This window comes from Cheilinus undulatus, linkage group 7 (genome assembly GCF_018320785.1).
Source record: "Cheilinus undulatus linkage group 7, ASM1832078v1, whole genome shotgun sequence".
Taxonomy (NCBI): Eukaryota; Metazoa; Chordata; class Actinopteri; order Labriformes; family Labridae; genus Cheilinus; species Cheilinus undulatus.
This window is the reverse complement of record NC_054871.1, coordinates 32848899-32859878: the sequence shown is the minus strand read 5'-3', so window position 1 is coordinate 32859878 and position 10980 is coordinate 32848899. Positions and strand designations below refer to the sequence as shown.

The following is a 10980-nucleotide window of genomic DNA, read 5'->3' as shown; positions in this document are numbered from 1 at the left end:
AATATATAAGATAGACAATAGAGGAGGGGGGTTTCCTGTTCAGGGATCAGTGTTATCTCTGCTTTTTAGAGATGATGTGGTTCTGTTGGCTTCTTCTGGTGGGAATCTCAAGCAGGAATTGTCGCTGAGTGGGATACATTCGGAATGAGGGTCAGGCCCTCCAAGCCTGATGCTTTCCCACTGTTTGTCTGTCCACGGTTGTTAAACGTTCACTAAAATTTTAAAGTCTGCTCAGTGATGTACTTTAAAGAAAATCTACTCTTGGCAGCAGCAATACTGTATTACACAACTTATCTTGTTAAGTCTTAGCCGTATCATTGTTTTTTCTTTTCCCTTATAATTGATGCAAATGCATTGATTGCTTTTAGCATTTTAAAATTAAAGAAAGTCACACAAGAAGCACACTTAATGACATATCAACTAGTTTTAATAAGTAATACAATCAGATTTATTTCAGCAATCAGCCTGCTGATATTGAGTTGGGAATTTCATGATTTTAGCAGAATATATTATCAAACAGGGTTTAAAAAACACAAGATCATTCTTCCTCAGATTCTAAATGAAAAGACTTTAAAACTGAATCTTAAATGTAGTTTGCTGCGTGACCATTTTGTGCGTGGGTTTATGAGGAGGCAGCATGTGTGTGGTAAAAGTGACACATTAAAAAAAGTGGACTGAAGCTGTGAAAGAAACAAAGCCTTGGCACTGAACAGCATTGTTTCACAACATCAGTAAGCACCTATAATGATGAGTTAAAAACAGTGGCAAGTGTATAACAGATAGAGGTCTCAAATCCATACTCGTTTTCCATTTGTGCTCAGCAACATCATGTGTACCTTCAACTTTCTTGGCGTTTGGTTGTAAAACAGCAGTGCTCAAAATGCCTGCTTACAGTTAAATACAAGGCAAACTTTACACAATTCAAACCTCTACCCTCTTTAAACTGACATGTCTCCTCTTTGGTCAATACTGAGCATGAATCAGGATAACAGTTGACATTTAAGAACATTTTCAAATGATTTTAAAGGAAAAATATCTCGCTGCATTCAAACTACTCTATCTGTATATGTAACATTATCAGCCAGGAGGTTTCGCTAATTTTAATTAGCTAAAGTCTGTGTGGTTGCATCTTAACTGGGTCCACTAAAAATGTGGCCATTATGTCAAGTTTTTGTCACGCTATTCATGGAGTGTCATAAAAGTCAAAAAAGAGACATGTCAAAAAATACAACACATTCATTTCCAATCTTTCCAAAACAAAAAAGCACCCAGATCAACTTTAGTTGACATTAAATGTTTGAATTTGACATGATTGTCGCAAAAAAATATACACCCATCAAAGCCTTTTAGTAAAAAATATGTTTATCAAACACTGAATCTGACACACTGATGGTAATCTGAATATCTGCTATCTGTTCATTTTATATTATTTCTTGTGATGGATTTTTTTAATTCCCTAAGAGTTTAGAAATAAATCCCATCCATTAGAGGTAAATGACACATTTGAGACTCCAGGTGTTCCAAAGGGTAAGACGTTTCTTTAGGCTCTCGGGGAATGAAGTGAGTCAGGTTAAAGTTAGAGTTGGACGCAGATACCAGGGGAAAGTTCATTGGGTTTGGACTGCTGTGGGGCTCCTATGGTTCATGGTTGTCCGTGCAGAAACCCACTGGGACATCACAAAATCCTACAAGAGAGAAAGAAATCGTAGGGACAGTAAGTAACGCACTACGTTTACTCAAATTACTGGAATTAAGTATTTTTGGGTACTTGTACTTTTTGAGTACATTATTAAATCAGTACTTTTACTTGAGTACAGTATCCTTGTGCATTTTCAACTCTGTTAAATACACAGTAGCACAAAGAGAAAGAATGATTCCACATCACATCCTGAAACAGAAAAAACTGGAGTGTCGACACATTTCAGAGTTGATTTAACTCCAAAGTGTAATTTTTAACTCCTTTCTGAGTGAAATGGTCTTCAGTGGTGGAGATATTTGAAGGTGTTGATCCACCAGTATTACTTAAACTCTGTAAAAGAGTCTGCTGATCTTAACTCCACCCACTGCTATTTCAAAACTGGGAGATGTGTATGCATCTTTTCCCATCATGCCCTTGGGCAGCATGTTTCATAATTGTTTTTGTTTCAATGTTGCCTTTTTTAGTGATCCCTGCTAGGGTTTTTTGCTAAAGTTTCTCTTGGATTTATGTTTTGACGCAAGACACATTTGCACCATGAGTGAAGTTATCCACTGAGTTAGACTTCCTGCCTGTAACTTTAGGTGTTCCTAAAGGACGCATAGGGCATAATCCTCATCAGTATGCATTGCCTAACTCTAAGGTTGACTCTCTGCTTTGTCCTTGCCAGAGCTTTTCAAAAACTACTGCAACTCTGTCGTGTTGTAAATAGTTGACACTTTTGAAAGTGTACTTTAACTATATGTAGCATGGACCAACATGGACACTTTTAAATTGTTCAATTTAACTCTATATGAGTTTAATAAAAACTGTCAGGTTTGATGTGTATTTTACTTTATCATGGATTTGACTTCAACTAAACAGCCTGGTTGGAGATCTACTCTCTCGATGTTCTTGCCAATAAGGAATCTGTAAAACCTCATAGTAGCTACCCAGTACTCAAACTTAACTTTGAATACTTTTTACTTCTACATGAGTAGATTTATAGACCATTACTTTTACTTAAGTACATTTTAATCACAGTAAATGTACTTTTACTTTAGTACAATAGTTGTCTACTTTTTCCACCTCTGACAAATGGAGATTGCAAGATGCAAATTCTATATTTGTGGGGTAATTCATGCACTCAGTACAGATTTCGTAAAATGCTTTCATCTGCACCATCAAAGAGATTTTTATTTGATATTAATAAAACATATGACTCAGTTATGCTCTAGTTAGCTCACAGGTCTTATTTGTCCCAGGACCAACCTGTGCTATACACTCTCCATGTCTTCACTGCCGTTACCCTCCTCCTTCAGAGCCTCTCCTTCGTTAGCAGCCTCTTCGACATGGGCCAACATATCTGCCATCAGTGCCTCCTCCAGCCTTTTCCTCACACTGTACACCAGCTCCTCCTGTTTCCTACACATGAACACAACAGGAAGCTGTTACAGTTGGCAGTTACAGCTGCCTATAGCAGCACTGAATCAGAACAGAACAGATGGTGGGTTTTTACGGGTCTCTTGTTATAAACTGTGGGATTTCAGAACAGATTTAGTCTGTTACCTCTGGGTGAATCAAAGATGACTCAGAGATTGTACTGTTTGATTAATTTAATTCATCCTTAGTCTTACTCAACTTGTCATGGTGCTCCTGCATGCAAAATTGAAGCAACCATCCTGAACCACCCTGAACAGCTTAACAACCTGTCAGATGGCATGATGCACTCCTGATTTGTTTCACAACTTTTAACGAGAAAAACCCACATGCTAATACATGTCACATTCAGGCAAATGGCCAAAAAGTTGCAACTGTTAGGATAAATACCTTGAAGCTTGCTTTTGAATATTTGCTCTAAAAATGTTTCACATTTAAAGAAACAGGTGTTGGTGTGTTTTGTGATCACCCACCTGATGTCCTCATCAGTGACAATGAAGGCCTTACACAGTGGCTGTGCTGTGTTGAGCCAGACTCCAGGGTTCTTCTCCACAGCTGCAGACAGCTGACCGGTGATGGGAGCAGCGCTGGTGTGCAGAGCACTAGCAATAGCCGACAGGAGAGTCTTGTCTGTGCAGCCTGGGCCGACACCTGAGGGATCAACAACTTGTTTAAAAAACTTTTTAAAGACACTTATACACTGTAAATTCACTGAGGGTGTAAATTATTTTAGACTTTAAAAGACAACTGCTCCAGAGCACAACTTAATCAAAACATGGCCAACACCTCTTTGCAATTTGTCTAACCAGTCTAAAACGTGTTTTACCTTGCAGGCCTTTTGGCAGTTCCATTGTCTTCACAAGTTCCTCTGCAATGTCATACGCATTAAGACCACTGAGTTTCTTCTCCCAAAATAGCTGCAGACAAGAAGAGAAGGGAGGTGGAATATTGTCTTTAGTTTTGACTGAAACGCATTATTTTAAATTAAAAATATATATATGCAGCTTCAGGTACAGAAATAAATCAAAACCTTGTTCAACATATATTATGGGCTTAATCCTCATTTAAAGTTCCCGATTGCATGTTTTCAGGTTAAAAATGAAATGGTGATCACTACTAAAAGGCAGGAGGTGTTAACCTGTCTGGGCTGGTCGACGGCTTTCTGAGGATCCGTCTTCACTTTGTTGTTTGGGTGGTTGGTAACCTTGGTAACGGGCTGCTTAAAGATGGAAGCTGTCTGTCTGACTGGGAGTGATGTGTTCAAGTCAGGTTTGCCCTTGAAAAAAATGAAGAAGAGAAGGAGGATGAAGAGAACTAAAACAGAACCATGACAGAATATGACACATTGTTCAATGTTATTGATTACAGTGTATTTTATTTTTTACAAGGCAATGTCTGTAATCAAGCCAGTCATTTTGGAGAGACTTAAGAATAATCGGCCATTACAAATAAAATTTGGGGTGTTGGGCATCTATTCAGAGAGGTATAACAGTCAATAGTGTTGGAAATCAGGGGGCAGAATAAGGAATGACAGGCAGAAAAGGAACCCAGGTCAAATGGGAAGACTAGCTTGAGTGTTTGGGGCACTACCTAACTGCTACTCCATCTGCACCCCTTAAAAACCTTTTTAAGACTGCAAAAAATATAATATCCTAAAAACATGGTAACAATTCCTTTGATTTATCTAAAGCCGGGTGTACACTGTGCGATTTCAAGCCAACCATACGATAGTCATGGCAGAATGTCATCTCATACTCTGCGACTGAATCGTTTACGACGTACGACCATTGCTCATGAGTTGTGTGCTCACACTGTGCGACTGAAGTTGGGACGGACTGTGACAGAAACCCACAGAGTTTCCTTTTATAAAAAGTCACAGGGTCTGAGGGTGAAGTGTTTCCAGTCATATTCTCTCCCTCCCCCCTCTATCACTCCCACTTTCTCTCTCTTTCTCTCTCTCTCTCTCTTCTTCTCCATCTCCTGCTACCTCTCTCTGTCCCAAACACACAAACAGGATCACCTCTGTGTCAGCTGCAGGTCAGCAGGTAGGAATATTTCCTGCTCGTTTATTTCCTTTATCATAGCTGGGGTGCATCAGAAAGTGATTCCAGTCGTTGTCATGGTAATTTAGGACACTGACAGTTTACAAAGGCAAACAATCCCCCAAAGCTGTTTATTCTGCTCGCGTTTCTACTCTCACTGTGAAGTGTCTGGAGTGGTATGACCAAAATATCAAACATGCAAGAAATCCTTCTGACCAGTCGGGAGCAGGTCATGGAGTCTCAGTCGGGCTGTGGTAGGCTGTCGTACCCCCCCGTACACAGCACTACAAACAACGCCTGATCCAACTGAAAGTCGGTCCAACTTCAGATTGAGTCGTGAGACTCAAAATTCATGGCTGAATCAGAGGAAAATCGCACAGTGTACACCCAGCTTAAGAGAACTGATTGAGTACTACTCTAAAAGAAAGTTGAACTTTTCCTTCCTTTGATGAATACTGAGAATTACAGAGGCAGAAACACTTCTATGAGACTTGAAACAAATATACATTAAAAAGCGTTTTAACATTTCATAAAACTAACTTATATTCAACAAAACACCTTTACATGAGCCAAGGCAAATTAAGTTGCTGATTACTTCTTCCTTTTGTACAAGTGTTGTTGATTTGTCTTAGCTCGTGTTAAAGCATTTCATTATTTGTTAGTGTTTTGTTAGATGTAAATTTAATTTATGAAATGTTAAAATGTTTCTTGTTAATGTGAATTTGTTTCAATTCTTACAAAAGTGTTGCAGACGTTCTACTTTTGTATTGCACTTCTAGGCCAGCATAGATAATACTGCAATTAAACAATTATACCATGATTCCTTGTGCCAAGACTTTATGGTAGTTACCGTACGATGGGTTTGCTTAGTAAGACAGTGTTGCTTTCCTGGTATCTGAGCATGGGGATGAAAGTCAAGAGTCTTTTGGTCCTTGGTCCTTCTGGTCTTGCTATACTATTGTGAGGCCTGAACACTGACTTATGACCAGAGGAGTGTAGTTGACAAAACTGTGTGAATAATGTTGATGTGCTCAGGAGAGCAAGGAAGGGAAGGGTCAGCTGCCTGATACCGGAATGACAGATCAGCTTCTACAGGCACCTGGCACTGGACCTGATCCAGCTCACCACTTTGCTGGGTGCCCAGGACCCGGTGGGCTGGTCCAGATGCCAGGGATGACCATGAGCATTGTGAAGGGGGCAGCTGGGAAGATAATTGGAGAGATGGGGCATGGGCCTGGTGCAGGCCTAGAGGATGGCTATCAGGAGGCCAGAGCAGTACAGGACCAAGGCTGATGTGACCCATACCTGACCTGATACTCCATAAAAGGAACTATCAAGTTGATAATGTAATTATTCAAACACAGAGTACTCTGTTCTTACCAAGCAGAGAGTTCAGTCACAACAAGCAAACTCAAAAATAAAAAAATCAAACAAACAGTAGGACACTACTCTGCTTTCTTGCGCTGTTAATATCAATGATACCATTTGTTTAACTTTTGGGAAAGCACTTGCAATAGCTGTCACAGGACAGTCTGACAACCCAACAAAAGTGCAAAATCCCTTTATAGAAAGAAGCGAGTCACTCTGGATGTTGATTTAATGCTGATATGAAGGTGTTCCACCTATTTATTCTTGAGCTTAATAAAGGTAATGTTTTTTATGCAAAAAGAGTTGTGGCCTCAGTCAGTGGCTTCCTGTTATTGGACTTTTTCTTAACTATTTTAATCATCGCTTTCTCCTTTCTTGTTGTATACTTCTGTGATTTTACTAAGCATATCTTTTTCTACTTTAACTTTCTTGTCCATCTTTCCTTTAAAAATCACTTGGGTCCGCATGCTTTTATGTTTGAAAGCTGCTGAAGTTGAATGGACTTGAACCGTTTCTCTTACCTTGTTCTGGTTGTTGTTATCATAGCGCAACCTCTGCCGGTTCTTGTTCAGCTTGCTCATCAGCATCTTTCCCGTGCGGAAATCAAAGGAGCTGAGGTCCATCTGGTTACCAAGGTAACGGGCCAGCTGAGGCTTGCTCCGAAACTTCTTCCCAGATGGACTGGCAGAGGAGGCAGAGAGACACCACCATACTTATATCATCTCTTACACAAACAACAAAAACACCTTCAAAAAAGACATTTAGAAAAAATAAACAGAAATGAAGGCACGATAAAAAAAGCATACACATCACACTTCAAAGACACACGCACAGCAGACTGACAACAAACAAGGACTAGAACATGCAACAAGTCCAGAGAAACAAGTAGTTGCACATTCAAGTGAGCAATGAAATCACATTACTGTGTGAAATGGATGCATTACTGACAATGTTGCTACCTAAAACCATGATATCTGATACAAACTTCACATAACAGTATGAGTAGAAAACGTAAGCATTGAGCTTTAGCATTAATCTCTCAAGTCCATTCAGTACATATTAAAACGAACCAAATGTTTCAAAATGAAAACATTGTAACTCCACATGTGGGAGCAACAATATCTTAAGCCTGAGCGATGACCAACAGAGAACTGTGGGTGGATACGTGCTAGTAACTCATGCAAATGTATCTTACATCACACACCACAGTTAACACCAGTAGGATTGTACAGTTAGCCTACCACAAACTATACAACCGACCCGCCTCCCCCCTCTCTTGCCTCTGTTCCTCATCTTGCTCTTCTCCTCTGCTAAATGAAAACAAATCTGGCGTTGTTGATTCATTTCAAAGGGAAATCAAAAGTATTAGCTGATATGACACTGAGTTTAATTCATCAAAGGCCTCGCCAGGCGGGAGCTGCTGCTGCTAGCTTGCACGGTTGGATAGACTCCTTCTTATCCCAACACTTGTGAGTGAAGCTGGCCTGGCTGGCCTTGTTGCCCTGCTACAAACAGCCCCCCCTTCTCCTCCCCTCCCAAACTTTATAACGACCACAGTCCCCCATATCATACTCCGTCGGAATACTCGGTGTCTTGTGCACAGATTAAGTTTTACAAGCCCTCGTTCGTTTAGTACCTAAAATAATAGACATCGCTTTTTCCAGCTGACAAACCCGACTTTCTGGTCACTTCTTCCATTTTCCAGCCCTTGGGGAGAGCAGTGCAATCCCACCTTTTCTTCTCCATTTCCCACGCGAGTAGCCTATAAATCCACTATAAGTTACAGCGTTCAGCCAGATTTAGTTTAAAGAAGTGTGTCGATTTTTTTGATGGCAGGTCTTTCGCTTCTTACGCTTTTGTTTCGACCATATTACTACATGCGTCCTCAGTAATGGGATCCCCCAGCTAACAACATCTCATCTCTTTGTCGTCGAACAGATCGCTCCGCCGCGGACCTCAGCCACATCACTACCTGCCTGTCTCGCCGGGGCACGAGGGCTACATCCGCAAGGATAACATAGGACAGCCCGGCTGCTACACACCACGAGACCGCCAGGAAGAGACGGAAAGATGTAGAATGATGACTTCAAAATAAAACACCTTTTTTCAAAGACTACAATAAAAATATATTAGTGCTGTCAAAAGTTTCGGTAAGATTCGATTAATTATTCCCATGGGCGATTAAACAATTATGCTGATTAATCGCACTTTGATGCCATCACAAAACCAGTTAAAATAGCTTTGTAACTAAGATTGAACATGTAAAAAATCTCTGTGCTCTTAACTTTTTTTCATAATTTTATGTATAAAATCCTACATATGAACACCAACCTAGATTGTCTAGTAAGTGGGCAATCTGCTCTCAGTCTCTACTTCTCCAGTTTCAAAAGCTAATAAAAAGGTTTGATGCCATTTAGAAGTCTTTTTGATTTTGTTACTATTAATATTAAATCTAAAACTAATGCAATCTTTCTCAAAATAACGATGTATGTAATTTGTTGGAACAAATTTGTTATATAACTAAACAGATTATTTTCTAATCCACTGACAGCACTCGTTTTAATTTATTTCTTAACAGGCTTTAAGCCATATACCCAATACAAAATGTAATATGGCGTTTTTTAAATTTAAGTTTCCATCTTTTTTATATTCTATATAATACATATCAGCCTATATTACATCTTAAGAAAATTAAAATAAAATGTTTATATGATTTACAAAAATACGAATTTGATACTACAACACAGTTCAGGTGGCGTACCTTGCAGGAATATATTTCCTATGTTTATTTAAAAAAAAAAAAAACAAATTGAAAGAAAAAGAAATGTTTGAGTCGTCTAGGTCAGGAGTTTCCAAAGTTTTCAGCCTGCAACGTACAAAATAATGATGCTAGAAACCTGAGACACCAGCTGCACCTGGAGGTGGTTGCATTGTTCACAACAGCCAAGCACATTCAAAAACATTTATGTGCAGAGTTACATTTAAGGTTGTTTTGAACATAACTTTCAAAATCTCCCCAAATTACCATGTTTCTATTTCAAATTGAACAAACTGAATAGATACATTAAAAATGGGTAAAATATACAATTTGAAATCATCAATCAAGTTATCAAGTTATTTGGTTTTTAGAGGGCATTTCATGACCCCCTGGGGGTCTTGACCCCATTTTGGTAAACCTAGGATAGGTTGACCTCCATTATTAATACAACGAACACGAATTTAAGGTTTGAAAGTGAAGGATAGAATTACCTGAACTTCGCTGTAAATAAGAAAGCAATGTTAGAAAGTGCTTAAGCCTCAGTCGGGTTACCAGTATTGCCGTAAAATTCATATTAAGAATATCGTCGCAAGTTTTAACTGAAATTTAATTTCAACTAAAGAAAAATTAATTTGAAATGATTGCCGCATCTCTGGTTCCATTAAGTAGCCATAGGCTACCAAAAACATTCAATTGCATGTCAAAATAAGGTATGTATACAGTACAATTTACATTTGTTTCTACCTTTAACACCCCCCAAAAATATTTAGATGTCTTTTGTTTTTGTAGTGTTTAACCGGAAGTCATATGTCCTTCCATAAATTGACGCTGATGGCTTGCACAACATCAATGTTCACGTATGGGAAACATAAAAGCTAATGTTGCTCATAGACCTTCAATAATTATAACTTTGGTGTAGCAACTCCAAACATGGACACCACGTAATCAGTATTATATGTGACAGAATAGCGCCTTGCACTTGTAGCTTGCTCAGCGACCATGTCAGCGACACAAAACGTGAAAGTTTCATGTGGGCTAGCTTCGAGAAATTGGAGAGCCGTTCCCCCGCGACAATGACGGCTGTCATGAGTACTTGAAGCCGGCTTTTATGAATGAAGTAAATCTAATCGATTGTATGCAGACACCATTTGTAATGGGTTTCATGCATCTGCAGAGGCTTTGTGTATCCAACAAAGATGCAGAAATATCAAATCTGCGCTGTTCGATTAAAATCTTGCTTTATGTCGAAATGGCACCGTCGACGCATTCTACCTATTCGATGGCCATTTCGAATTTAGCTGCAAGTATCAGAAAATAGTACCATGTTATAATGGTGATAAGAGACCGGCATCTTAGCTGAATACCACGGCAATGCTATTTGCAAAAGCGAGACCACCGAGTGCATCTGCCTCATCGATGATAAACACTTTCCAGGTATATAAATGAGAACGACATACCGTGCGTCAAACGCTACAGTTGCTACTAAACGCTTGTTGATGGTTTCATTATCCAGCAGATGATATACTTACTCGTTTTTATCCATCTTGAAGACACTATCTCGTTTTCTCCCTCTCGCTATGTTAAATCCCTTCTCCCCTCTCCTCTTTCAGTCCCCTCCCCCTCCGATGAGAAATGAAAGACATTATCCACGCAAATTTCGCTGTCTGGCTGATAATATGAGTATAATGTCCGGCAAA

The 10980-nt window shown here is 39.3% G+C and overlaps 1 protein-coding gene across 3 annotated transcripts; it reads right to left on the bottom strand.

Annotated features, from left to right (window-relative positions):
- Positions 1-409: 409 nt before the first annotated feature.
- Positions 410-10851, bottom strand: mbd3b (methyl-CpG binding domain protein 3b). Of its 3 annotated transcripts, none has more exons than XM_041792197.1 (7): positions 10813-10851; positions 7047-7206; positions 4254-4391; positions 3942-4032; positions 3589-3766; positions 2948-3100; positions 410-1685 (listed from the first exon to the last, which is right to left on the bottom strand). In XM_041792197.1, exons 1-6 carry the CDS (start codon positions 10824-10826, stop codon positions 2953-2955), a joined length of 729 nt encoding a protein of 242 aa, XP_041648131.1. In that variant the 5' UTR covers positions 10827-10851; the 3' UTR covers positions 410-1685; positions 2948-2952. The 3 variants fall into 3 exon arrangements, with proteins under 3 accessions (XP_041648131.1, XP_041648130.1, XP_041648129.1); XM_041792196.1 differs by lacking the exon at positions 10813-10851 and adding an exon at positions 8378-8514; XM_041792195.1 differs by lacking the exon at positions 10813-10851 and adding an exon at positions 8162-8497.
- Between the last annotated feature and the right edge of the window lie 129 nt (positions 10852-10980).

Bases quoted from the DNA above. Each gene is read 5' to 3' on its own strand.
- mbd3b (XM_041792195.1), bottom strand. From the start codon at position 8,271: ATGGAGAAGAAAAGGTGGGATTGCACTGCTCTCCCCAAGGGCTGGAAA. The intron at 7,207-8,161 runs GTACTAAACGAA...CTCCTCTGCCAG, and splicing joins AGCGATGTCTATTATTTTAG to TCCATCTGGGAAGAAGTTTC. The intron at 3,101-3,588 runs GTGGGTGATCAC...GTTCATGTGTAG, and splicing joins GTCACTGATGAGGACATCAG to GAAACAGGAGGAGCTGGTGT.